This window comes from Mus caroli, unplaced genomic scaffold (assembly GCF_978045245.1).
Source record: "Mus caroli unplaced genomic scaffold, Mus_caroli_1 scaffold_19, whole genome shotgun sequence".
NCBI lineage: Eukaryota > Metazoa > Chordata > Mammalia > Rodentia > Muridae > Mus > Mus caroli.
The window spans coordinates 66,184,097-66,195,488 of NW_028227274.1; the positions used below are offsets into that span (position 1 = coordinate 66,184,097).

The 11,392-nt window shown below is 42.6% G+C and overlaps 1 protein-coding gene across 2 annotated transcripts in view; it reads left to right on the forward strand.

The window, feature by feature from the left end:
• Positions 1 to 10,932, forward strand: part of Cep192 (centrosomal protein 192) — an 89,603-nt gene extending 78,671 nt beyond the window's left edge. Inside the window, exons 42-46 of one of the 2 annotated variants that reach the window (XM_029471872.2) lie at positions 3,791 to 3,910; positions 4,372 to 4,493; positions 6,641 to 6,770; positions 7,180 to 7,238; positions 10,514 to 10,932. In XM_029471872.2, coding sequence (XP_029327732.1) covers positions 3,791 to 3,910; positions 4,372 to 4,493; positions 6,641 to 6,770; positions 7,180 to 7,238; positions 10,514 to 10,652 — 570 coding nt within the window. In that variant the 3' untranslated portion in view covers positions 10,653 to 10,932. The remainder of the gene's footprint in view (positions 1 to 3,790; positions 3,911 to 4,371; positions 4,494 to 6,640; positions 6,771 to 7,179; positions 7,239 to 10,513) is intronic. The other variant, XM_029471874.2, reaches the window with a different exon arrangement.
• The last annotated feature ends 460 nt before the right edge of the window (positions 10,933 to 11,392 follow it).

Sequence of the window (11,392 nt, forward strand, 5' to 3'; positions counted from 1 at the left end):
TATTTAACATTTATGCCTTAGACAAATGATTCAATTTCTAAAATGAGCCAAGGTTTCAAATAGATGTTTCTCCATTAATTCAAAATGCTTAGAATTGTTAGTCATTAGTAAAATACAATCAAAGTCAGAAATGAGCTGTCACTTGCTAGTCTACTAAAATATTTAAGATGTGATCTTAAAAAAAAAAAGCAATAGTTTTACTAAGCATATAGAAACTAGAATTCTCATGTGTTGCTGTTGGGAATGTATTATAATATGGTATAGTCATATAAGTAAAGTTTGACAATTCGTAAACTAAACATAGAATTTCAATATGCCTTAGCAATTGTACTTCTGGATAAACTCAAATGGCTGCTGCACATACTTGTACATACTTTTAATCCTAACACTTGGAGGCAGAAACAGGTGGATCTAAATTTGAGGCAGCCTGTTCTATTTAATGAGTTCCAAGGCAGGCAGGCCTGCTGTCTTAGTTTCTTCTCTATTGCTGTGATAAGACACTGAGACCAAAGCAACTTAGGAGTTTATTTAGGGCTTACAAAGGGTTAGGGTTTATGACTATCAGGGCAGGCAGCATGGCAGTAGGCAGGCAGCCATGCTGCAGCAGTAGCTGAGAGCTTAATGTTTTGAGCCACAAGCATGAGGTGCTGAGAGCTACCTGCGAGTGGAGTGGGATTTTCACTGTCACAGCCCTGCTGTGAGCTCACAGACTCAGCAGCCCTGTCACGTCCAGAAGACCCTGTTTGGGTTCCATCCTCTGAACTCTCTCTTCCCAGATCAGATGCTCTCTGCGCCTAGACAGGGTGGTTGTACAGAAGTCCCATCTGTGACTGCGAACTCCCTTGGTACTTGTCCCCATACTTTGACCATTTGTGAGTTTCAGCGTTAGCCATTGTCCACTGTCCAAAGAAGTCTCTCTGAGGAGATCTTAATGCTGCACTCGCTGTGGGTAGAGAGCCAGGAGTTCTCACTGGGGTGTGTGTGTGTATTTATGTTTGTTTTCTTAGAAATGTAAGCCCCATGGTATTTTTTTTTTATTTTGTTTTTTACTGTTGTGTGACTTTTCCTAGTGAAATGTGAACAGATACACTTTCCCTCTGGATAGCCCACTGAAAATACACCAAAGAAACAATCCCACCATTTAGGCTGGAGAATTGGAAGTTACTAAGTAGGAATATAGGGTAACTCCTGGGCAGTTGCATGACTGAAAAGTATCAGTAGTGTGCAGTAATCTTTTGAAGCATTGGTTAGTGTGATATAAAGGCTGACTGAGGTAATAAGTGTGGAGGTTTTCAGGATGTATATTGAGTGTGTGAAGCACAGTAATGCCCCCCCCCCTTTGTTTTGCTTTGAGTTTAATTTTTAAGGGGCCTGACATTTCCTGGTTCTAGACAAATGGCCTGTTTTGTACCTGAGTAGGATGTTATTCTTTTCATGCTTGCTCCCCCTCTGCTTCATTAAGTGTTTAATTTCCTGGCCTGGGACCGGGTGTTCTCATCTGGGTCTGTTCTGTTTTCCCTCTGAGCTCTCAGAATCTGGGTTCTCTTTATACTGTGTTAGGTGCTGACTCACTGGTGATCACTGTTACGAAGAACTCTCATTTCTTTGGTAAAGACAACTTTTAATCACTGACTTGATAAAGTACTACTTTAAAATATTGTCACGCGGTTATCATAGTGAGGTGGCGAGAAAGTACTACTTTAAAATATTGTCACGCAGTTATCATAGTGAGGTGGCGAGTTTTCTTGTCCCAAGATAGCCAAGAATGGAATGGGCAGACAGTGGAGGGAAAATGGCGGGGGGCTTTATTTGTAAAGGACAGCGCTGTGCCCTACACAGGGTGCCAGCTCAGAGACTATCAGCAAATGTTAGAGCTTGAAGCCTTTAGAGCATCTCAGGATGCCAACCAAGAGCAGTTCCTAGCAGAGCAAGTCTACAGAAAATAGGTTATAGCAGCCTCTTGTCTTTCTGGCAGATCTTGAAGGCTAGAGACAGGTGCAGAAATGGATTCCTGTTTGCATCTTTGGGGCTGGGGTAAGAATAAGTTCCCCTACTTACAGCTGTAGGTTGACTCTTTGAAGGCAGAACATTAGGAGTTCCAGTGAGTTCCTTACTTGAAGCAGGAGCTGCCGCTGTAGCAAGCTACCGATGGGCCTGTCTTGAAGGTAGTTTTCTTTCCTGGCTGCAGAGCAGGCTGAGTGGATGCTGGCTGGGAGCCAGGATTTACGGTTTTCCTTCTCTACCTCATCAGACAGGCTAACCCATATATCTGTCTCTCTGGAGCTCTGCTTCCCATCAAACCCAGGAGGGGCAAGAGCTTAGCAACACTCAAGGGTATACTCAACTAGGTCAGTAGGCTCCGTTCTCTGCCACTGAAGTGGAAAGAAGCAGATATTTCACTGTCAAAAGGGGACCCCAAGTTTTCCTCAGCTGTGGGTGGCTAATGACCTTTGCGGAGAGAGGGGCTGCTTCCACTTACTCTATCAGGAGCCATTTTGTTGTGTTAATCTCCTCAGAGAGCAGACAGACCTCCACTCATTGGGGGCTGCAGCCTGTTTCCCCACTTCACTTGCACTTGGGGCTCCTGTCAGCTTTTGTTTAATGGGGTTTTGCTTCATTCTAGTCACCATGGCAACGGCACTGGGACCTTTCACATATAAGGCTATCAAACATAGCCTTTTGCTTTGGTGTTATCTTACATGGGTTCAGTAGCAGCTGGATGTTTTGTTTTTGTTTTTTTGTTTTGTTTGTTTTGTGCTTCATTTCCCTTGCTGCCTCAGCAGCCGTAGGGGAGTAAGCACCTGACTGTTAGAAAGTGGTGGCTCTGTTGGTTGGTTGCTGGGGCCCATCCAGGCAATTGTGACTGTGGGCTGCAGTTGGACACTGCTTGTATGAGAAGCAGGGGTTTATGGTTACTGTTGTAAAGGTCCAGTTGTCTTCACTCCTAGGTTTCTTGGGCCCTGAATACTGCTACAGACCTCTGATCCTGGTGGGAGCTTTTCTCCTGTTGTCACCAACCAGAATTGCCACTGGGGGCCCTTTAGCCCTTTAGTCCTTTAGTGGAGCATTCACAGGTTGTGCATGTGCAGGTTGAGTGTGGCTAAGCCGTGTGAGCAGGGCAGCTAATTCTGACAAGCTAGCATTCTGATGACTTACTGTATGTGCTATTACACTTTAGTGCCATTTGCTTTATTGGCTGGTGACCCTCACCTTCCTCTGTTCTCATGTCTCACTGAGAAGGCCTCATTGATGAGGTTGAAAGAGGAGATTGGTTTCCTGGTGGGATTTTCTCCAGGACCTGTGTGACATAGCTCTAATATTATGAAACTCCGTTCCTCTATAAAAGCAGATACTGTACATTTGAGGGAAATGTTATATACAGCTTTAGCAGAAGTATATTTTAGATATAGCATCGTAGTGATAAGATTGTTCAAATCCTTCTTTTAAAGTTATTAGTTTATGTGTATAAATGTTTTATTCATGTATGTCTGTGTACCACATCCATGCACTGCCTGAGGAGGCTAGAAGAGGGCATTGACTTCCTTAGAACTAGAGTTACAGACGGTTGTGAGCCATCCTGTGAGTGCTGAGGTTCAAACCTGCCTTCTCTAGAAGAGCAGCCAGTGCTCTTAACCACCGAGCCGTCTCTAGCCCTCAAATCAAATTTTTTCAGAGAGAAAACTAGCCAATGTAAAAACATTTGTTATTTTACTTGGTTCACACTAAACCTTGAATTCCTTATCTCTGTGTAAAGTTGGGGCCTGTATGTCTTGCCTTGTGTGTTTTGTAGATCTCCATCATATTTCTGCCCAGAGACAGAGGGAATTATGCCCAGTTTTGGGATGTTGAGTGCCACCCTGCTAAAGAACCTCACATGAAACATACATTGAGATTCCAGCTCTCTGGCCAGGTGAGTATTCTCCTGGATACAATAAGCAAGTATATATCTATTAAAAACCCTAAATGAAAAAAAAAAAAACTCAAAATACACAGTTATCTCCTGATACGGTTTCAGCTTTCGCTAATATGTGGCGTGGCCTCGCTCATGCTTTAAGATTCTTCTCAGACTTTATTAGTTGCTGACTATGCAGTCTGCGTTAGCCTCTGTTGTTTAAACGCCACATAAACCATGGTTGACCTAACTATGTAAGTTGCTGTCTATGTGTATGTATGTGTATGGGCATTTGCATTGGGGGCAGCAAAACTAGACAGTATACAGAACAGAGTTTGCAGGACTTAAAAATAATCATGTCTTTACAGTCTTTTTTTTTTAATAATGGAATTCTCATGAGGAAATGTCTTTGTGCTTTCTGGAGTATTCTCCTTTTCTCCTCCCACTTTGTGTGTGTTTTGTTTTGTTTTCCTAACCAGAGCATCAGAGCAGAGAATGACCCTGCAGACTCATGCTCCTCCAGAGATGCCCTCATTAAAGTAGATACTGCAGTCACGTCCCGGAGGCGCGCTGTGTCTGAGACAACTGCTCACACACCTGGGTATGTATGTGCACTGTGTCCATCTTGAGACTTTGTGTGCATGTCGGTGAGATACTGATGTGGCACTAACATACCTTTGTACATATAAGAGTCACTTCCATTCTTCACCAAGATAGTGCCTCTCCTCTGAAAAGCTCTAATGTATCCTTTGGAAGTAAAATGTGTTCTGTTCTGGCTTCTGTTTCATAGGATGAAGTTTGCTTTAGCTCCACAAGCATGCACATCTTTGTGTCTGCCGTCTTTCAGCTTTACACCTCCTGTGATTCGCCAGTGCTGTTGAGCATACACAGCTATTCTTTTGTATTGTTTTGCATTTCCTTTGTGAACTATATTTTTCCATTGACATTTGGGTATCCTATAATTTTGGAATACTATGAACTAAAGTACTATGATCATTATTTTATGCATATTTCTTTTTGGGGGCATTAAGTCAGGGTCTCATTATATAGGTCTGGCCACCCTTGAACTAACAGAGATGCACCTGCCTCAGCCTCCCGAGTGCAGAAACTAAAGTCATGTTTAGTTACTACGCCTGTCTTTCTGTGCGTTTTGAAGAATAAATGTTTTTATTAATTTTGAATAAAAATAACTAATTACTACCCCAAATTGCTGGATCACATGATAAGCATATTTTAACTTTAAAACAAGTTGACATAGTTTTCCCAAAATGGTTGTGCTGTTTTATATTTCTATAAGAGTATGAAAGTAGATTCTGGGGCTGGAGAGATGGCTCAGCAGTTAAGAGCACTGGCTGCTTATGCGGGGGACTGGAGTCTAGCCCCAGTGCCCTTACTGGGCAGTTAGAACTGCTGTAATGTCAGCCCAGGGGTCAGTCTGGAGCTCTCTGGCCTCCACGTGCCCTGCACACACAGGTTCTTAGACATGTATAGGCATATATATAGATATATGGATATAGATATATATGCGCACAAGTTAAAAACAACCAAGCCCTTAAGAAAGTAGGTGTTTGTTTGTTTGTTTGTTTGTTTTGGCCAGGCTAAACTGCATTTACTGCTGCTGATGATGTGAAACTTCTCCTCTCCCACCCGCACCTCTCACGAGCATGCCCAGGTTGAAAGTACATGAGCAGTATTTTCTAAGAGTCATGTTATTTGTATTTGATGAGTGTGTGCTTGTGTGGGTATATCACTTAAGTGCAGGTGTTCTTGGAATCCAGAATAAGGCATCAGATCCCCTAGTGCTGGAGTCACAGATGGTTGTGAACTACATGTTCTCTCTGAAGACAATCTTGTGTCCTCTGCCAGCGCAGGAAGTACTCTTTTAACTACTGAGCCATCTCTCCAGCCCTGAAAGTATATTCGTAACATTTTTATATCATTAATTTATACTGTTCTAATGGTAATAACTATCATATCCAATAAAAATCTTAAGTCAGATAGTCTTAATTTATTTCTAGAAGAAGATTTTTAGAAGAAGGCGGTCTGCTGAAACCCACTAAGTTTAATATATAAATTTGGTCATCTGTCTTCTAATGTAGCAATAATGCATTTTGTTTTAAAGAAATAGAACGCTTTATAGAGAGCATCGTCTTCCCGCTGTCCACTTAATGTGTTCCTCTCATGTTCTTAGAGCTCTGATGATGCCCAGAGACGCTAAAGCTGAGGGTAGGGCAACGGTGGCCTTAGTCTCACCTCCACGGTTTTCAGTGGCAGGGCCCTGACAGTCCTGCGGTAACTTTGATCACACTGAGGAAGTAAACAGGAAATAATGACAGACAGCTGCCTGGGGACTGTCTTGCTAGCAGTTTTGAAGTGAAGTCCAGAGAGTGGTTAGAGAGCAGATTGGCAGGTCAGTATATAGAACCAGGACTGAAACAGAGGCAGCACCGTCATTTCTACTCAGAAAGCCAAGGTTCTCAGAAGGTCAGCATCTGTGGACAACTCAGAAGAGCCCATGGAAATAGGATTGCTCCAGGTGACAAGAACTGAAGCAAACATGGGAAAGAAGTCACCTTCACAGTGCCCCTAACCCAGCCCGCCTGAAGAGCCTCCAGTGGCATCGTCCACATGATTAGATAAGCCCCAAACCAGAGGAGTCTCTGAGCTGCACTGTCGCCCGCACTGTATAGTGCATGGAACACTGGAGTTACAGACTTGGTAATTGTTTTTGTAAACCTCTTCCCAAAGCAGGCAGCTCAACTCGAGTCATCATGGAGTATATGCCCCAAAGGATGTCTACATGTTCCTGCCAACCAAACTTGGGGAATCCAGGACGCTGAAAATCAATTTGAGAAATAATTCTTTTTCCACTCATGCAGTAAGTTGAAAATATTATGTAGGATTCAAAAGATTATTTTCTTAATGACTAGAGATATATTCTGTATATTTCAGTTGTAATGCATTTTAACAAATGCTTTAATGCTGTCTGTATTTGAAAAGAATTTTATTTGCAATTCATGGTTTTTAATTTGAAAATCAAATTTAAAATTTTTAACTTTTTTTTCTTATATCTTCTGCTACACAGTACATTTCTAGATAACATTTACTTTATCAAAATAGAGAAAATTCATGTTAAAACTCTTTAAATGTGTTTCTGTTATATGAGTCTCTAATTTTTTTAGTTGAACCTAAATTTACTCAGTGTATCCTTAAAGCCAAGCCAAGTTTTATATATGACAAATTTCAAATTTTCCTACTGTTACAATGTGTTCCCTTTCAATTTCCAGCTGAAGTTTTTGAGCCCCAGAGAACCTTTCCACATCAAACACTCCAAGTACACTTTGAGGTGAGTGTGACAAGAGTCACTGTGCTTCTGAGGGCTGGAGGACAGGACAGGGACAGAAGTCTCACTGTAGCTTCCTTTCTTCATTGGAGGGCCTTTCTGCTCACTCTTCACAAATAGCCAAGCAATGGAAGAATCCTGCTTAACGTCTGTCATTGCTCTCTGTGGGTCACTTGACAGTCTGGTGGCCCCGCAGGCTTTGATCCACTGTTAATCCCTTTTGCTCGCTTGTGTCCACAGCAGATAGAGCTTAACAGTCCAGGGCTGCCTCGTAACTGTTCCTGCTCAGTGTTGCTCTCCTCAGTCAGGACTGAGCTCACCAGGTTATTTTCACTCAGTGAGACAGGAATGGTGCAGTGACTTAGGGAGACAGTCATTGTTATGTTTCCCAGTTGTCTCCCTTCAGGCACCACTGGGTGCTCTTAAGTCTAGACTCTGAGCTCTTTTTACTAGGAAGTTAATGATTTTTGGTTTTGCTGTTTGTTTTGTTTTTGAACCATTACAGGTGTAAGCCAGAAAATGACCAGGTCTAAGACAAGTTTTGGGGGTAGGGCCACAGCATTCAGTCTGTTGTTGGCAGAGAATCTTTGTGACATTATGCATTTGTTAAATATTGACAGCACCTAAATTCAGATGTGATTTTGACAATTGAAACGTCGGATTATTTCATATGTTTTGCTTCATCTCAATTTTTAACAAGATGTACACACACACATTTATATATATATATATATATATATTTGTTTGTTTGAGATAGCATTTTACTCAGTTGACAAAAGATGGCTCAGCGGTTAAGAGCACTGGTTATACAACCATCTGTAATGGGATCCGACACCCTCTTCTGATGTGTCTGAAGATAGCTACAGTGTACTTATATAAATGGAATACATATATTTTTAAAAACGTGTAGAAAGTGTAGACAGCTACGGTGGCACACACCTGCAATTTCTGCTCCCTGAGAGGTGGAGCACTTGGAAACTGTCCTGGACTCCATAATAAAACCCTGCCCCTGGAAAAGAAAGGTGCGCGTTGTTACACAGGTGAGAAAGTAGACGTTCTTATTGACACGAGTTTGTGGACTTCTTGCCTTAGAGCTAGAGAATGTTGTCTTAAGTTGAACCTACTTTTGTGTACAGTCTTGGTATTTTAGTTACCTTTCTATGAAGAAATGAAAAAATACCTAACAGCCAGGCAGTGGTGGCGCAGGCCTTTAATCCCAGCACTTGGGAGGCAGAGGCAGGCGGATTTCTGAGTTCAAGGCCAGCCTGGTCTACAGAGTGAGTTCCAGGACAGCCAGGACTACAACAGAGAAACCCTGTATCGAGAAAAAAAAAAGAAAAAAAAAATACCTAACAAAAAAGCAACCTAAGAAAGAAGGGCTTTCTTCATCTCACAGTTTGTCCCGCTGTGGCAGGAAGGTCACATGGCAGCCACAGCCAGGAAGCCACAAGCAAGAACAGCACTGGTGCTCAGGGCGCTTGCGTATCATGCAGTCCAGGACCGTGGCCCAGGGTTGGCGCTGTGCATGATTTGTGCGGGTCACTCTCACAGGCGTTGTCTCTTCAGTGATGGCAGTGTTAGCCATCTCATTGGATCACATTTACTGCAGCTAAAGAAACTTAGAAACACAAGCGAGTATATCTCTTTTGTTTTGATTTTTAAAGATCATTTTATTTTTAATCATGTGTATGTAGGGGAAGGGGTTCACCACACATGAAAATAAGCAAACAATTTTTCAGTAGCTAGTTCTTTTCTGCTTTCTGAAAAGATTTATTTGTATTTTCTGTGTATGAATCCTTGCCTGCGTGTATATATGTGTAACCTGTGTGCCTGGTACCAGCTAATCCACAAGAGGGCATTAGGTGCTCTGGGATTGGTGCAGGAGCAGCCAGTGCTCCTAACCACTGAGCCATCTTTCCAGCCTGGGATGCTCTTCTGCATCTGAAAGCCAGTGCTGGGTTTCATTAGAAAACATTGGTAACAGTGTTCAGAAACAAAGTAACACTTGGACGTGTTAGTAAGAGTGTAGCCGCTTCTGATCGCCAGACTTCAAATCCGCCCCTCTGAGGAGGGACTAGGACCGTGCCATAGGGAGAGTCTAAAAAGCTACTCGCTTTGACTTGTAGTGATTACACCAAAAGTTGCTGACTACATATGGGCAGGCTGTGCATAAAGTATAGAAAGATCATTAACTATAGCCATGAAGTATATCCAGGGGCAGTTTTATGGACAAGACTGTTAATATTGCTCTTTAACATAGGCCCTCTTTGCCAGTCTATATATCTAAAAAAGCTTCAAGAATAATTTTTTATTCAGATTTTAGAGCAAACTTACACAGTAATGTTGATAAGAATGGTAGCCATTGTATTTTAATTTTTTTACAGTACAGTATGGTACCTGAAGTAAAGCCAGGAGTTTTTTTTTTTTTTAATTAACGAATAAATTTAATTTTCTTATTGGATATTTTCTTTATTTATATTTCAAATGTTATCCCCTCAGGAAACCCCCATCCCATCCCCCCTCCCCCTGCCTTTATGAGGGTGTTCCCCCACCTACCCACCCACTCCTGCCTTCCGGCTCTGGCATTCCCCTACACTGGGGCATCGAACAACCTCAGGCCCAAGGGCCTCTCTTCCCACTGATGTCCAACAAGGTCATCTTCTGCCACATATGTGGCCAGCGCCATGGGTCATTCCATGTGTATTCTTTGGTTGGTAGTCTAGTCCCTGGGAGCTCTGAGGATCTGGCCTGTTGACACTGTTGCTCCCCCCATAGGGCTGCAGAGCCCCTCAGCTCCTTTAGTCTCTTCTCCAACTCCTCCACTGGGGACCCCACGCTCAACCCAATGTTTGGCTTCAAGCTTCCTCCTCTGTATTTGGAAGAACCTCTCAGGAGACAGCCATATCAGGCTCCTGTCAGTAAGCACTTGCTGGCATCCACAATAGCGTCAGGATTTGGCGACTAGATGGGATGGATCACCAGGTGGGGTGATCTCTGGATGGCAGACTCTTCCCCACACTCTGTCTCCATATTTCCTCCTGTGAGGATTTTGTTCCCCATTCTAAGAACTGAAGCATCCACACTTTGGTTTTCCCTCTTCTGGGAAAGCCAGGATTTTTATATAGGTAGATCTGTAGGTAGATAGTGGCTTAAGTTTGTATATGGATGCAGAGAAGCAAAATGGTTCTTGGATGGAGCCTGTGCTGTGCCAGCGTTGTGCTGGGGCAGGCAGCTGATGGCCAATGTCACTGCTCATCTTCCCGTGTCCTCCTCCACAGGGCCCGACACTATATCCACATCCCGGTGCACTTCAGACCAGAGGCAGTGGGCAGATTTGAAGCTTTACTTGTGATCCAAACAGATGAAGGCAAGAGCATTGCTGTTCGACTAATCGGTGAATCCCTTGGAAAACATTAACTAGAATACATATTGTGTAAATGACCTGCTTATATTTTGGCAATCTCATTTTTCTATACCAAAATTATGCTGTTGTATATATTTTGTATGATAAATTCAATGTGTATAAATTATAGATTTGTTTTATAAAGAATTTATTTCTGAAGCCCTCACTAAATATCATGTGTCTAGCTCACAGTATTAACATTTACAAGGGAGAAGTTCTATTTTTACATTGATTATGACATTCTGAATAAATGTGGCATATGTTTTGATATGGTGTATTTACAAATAAAGTTGATATTTAAATTGAACTTGTCCTTTTTGTATTTTATAATATGATGCCACATTATAAAAATGAGAATATTGCTTTATCCTCCTGATTGTTCCCAAGAAGCGTCTTCAGAGTCTTTTCTGGTTTCTTCTGTGTTACACAGCCTCTATCTGCTAGCTGGCTGTTGAGCTAGTCTTCCTAGTCTGTGTAGAGATGGTGGGAAAGCTTGCTTGTTTCCTGTTCACCGTATTCAGTGCTGGGCTGGACAGTTGCTCCTGGATCTAATTTGGGCATGACCTTTGTAGTCATGTACTTGCCATAGGATAAGGTGAATTCTGTGACATTCACAGGGGATGGAAAGGGGTTGGGAGTGGTTAAGGAGCTGGGCATATGAATGGTCAGGAAGGCAGCATGCCACCCAGGAGGTGAAGGTGAGTGACTGCTTTCTGGCTAGTCACTGGGGCATGCCCTGAGCATGCAGCCTTCT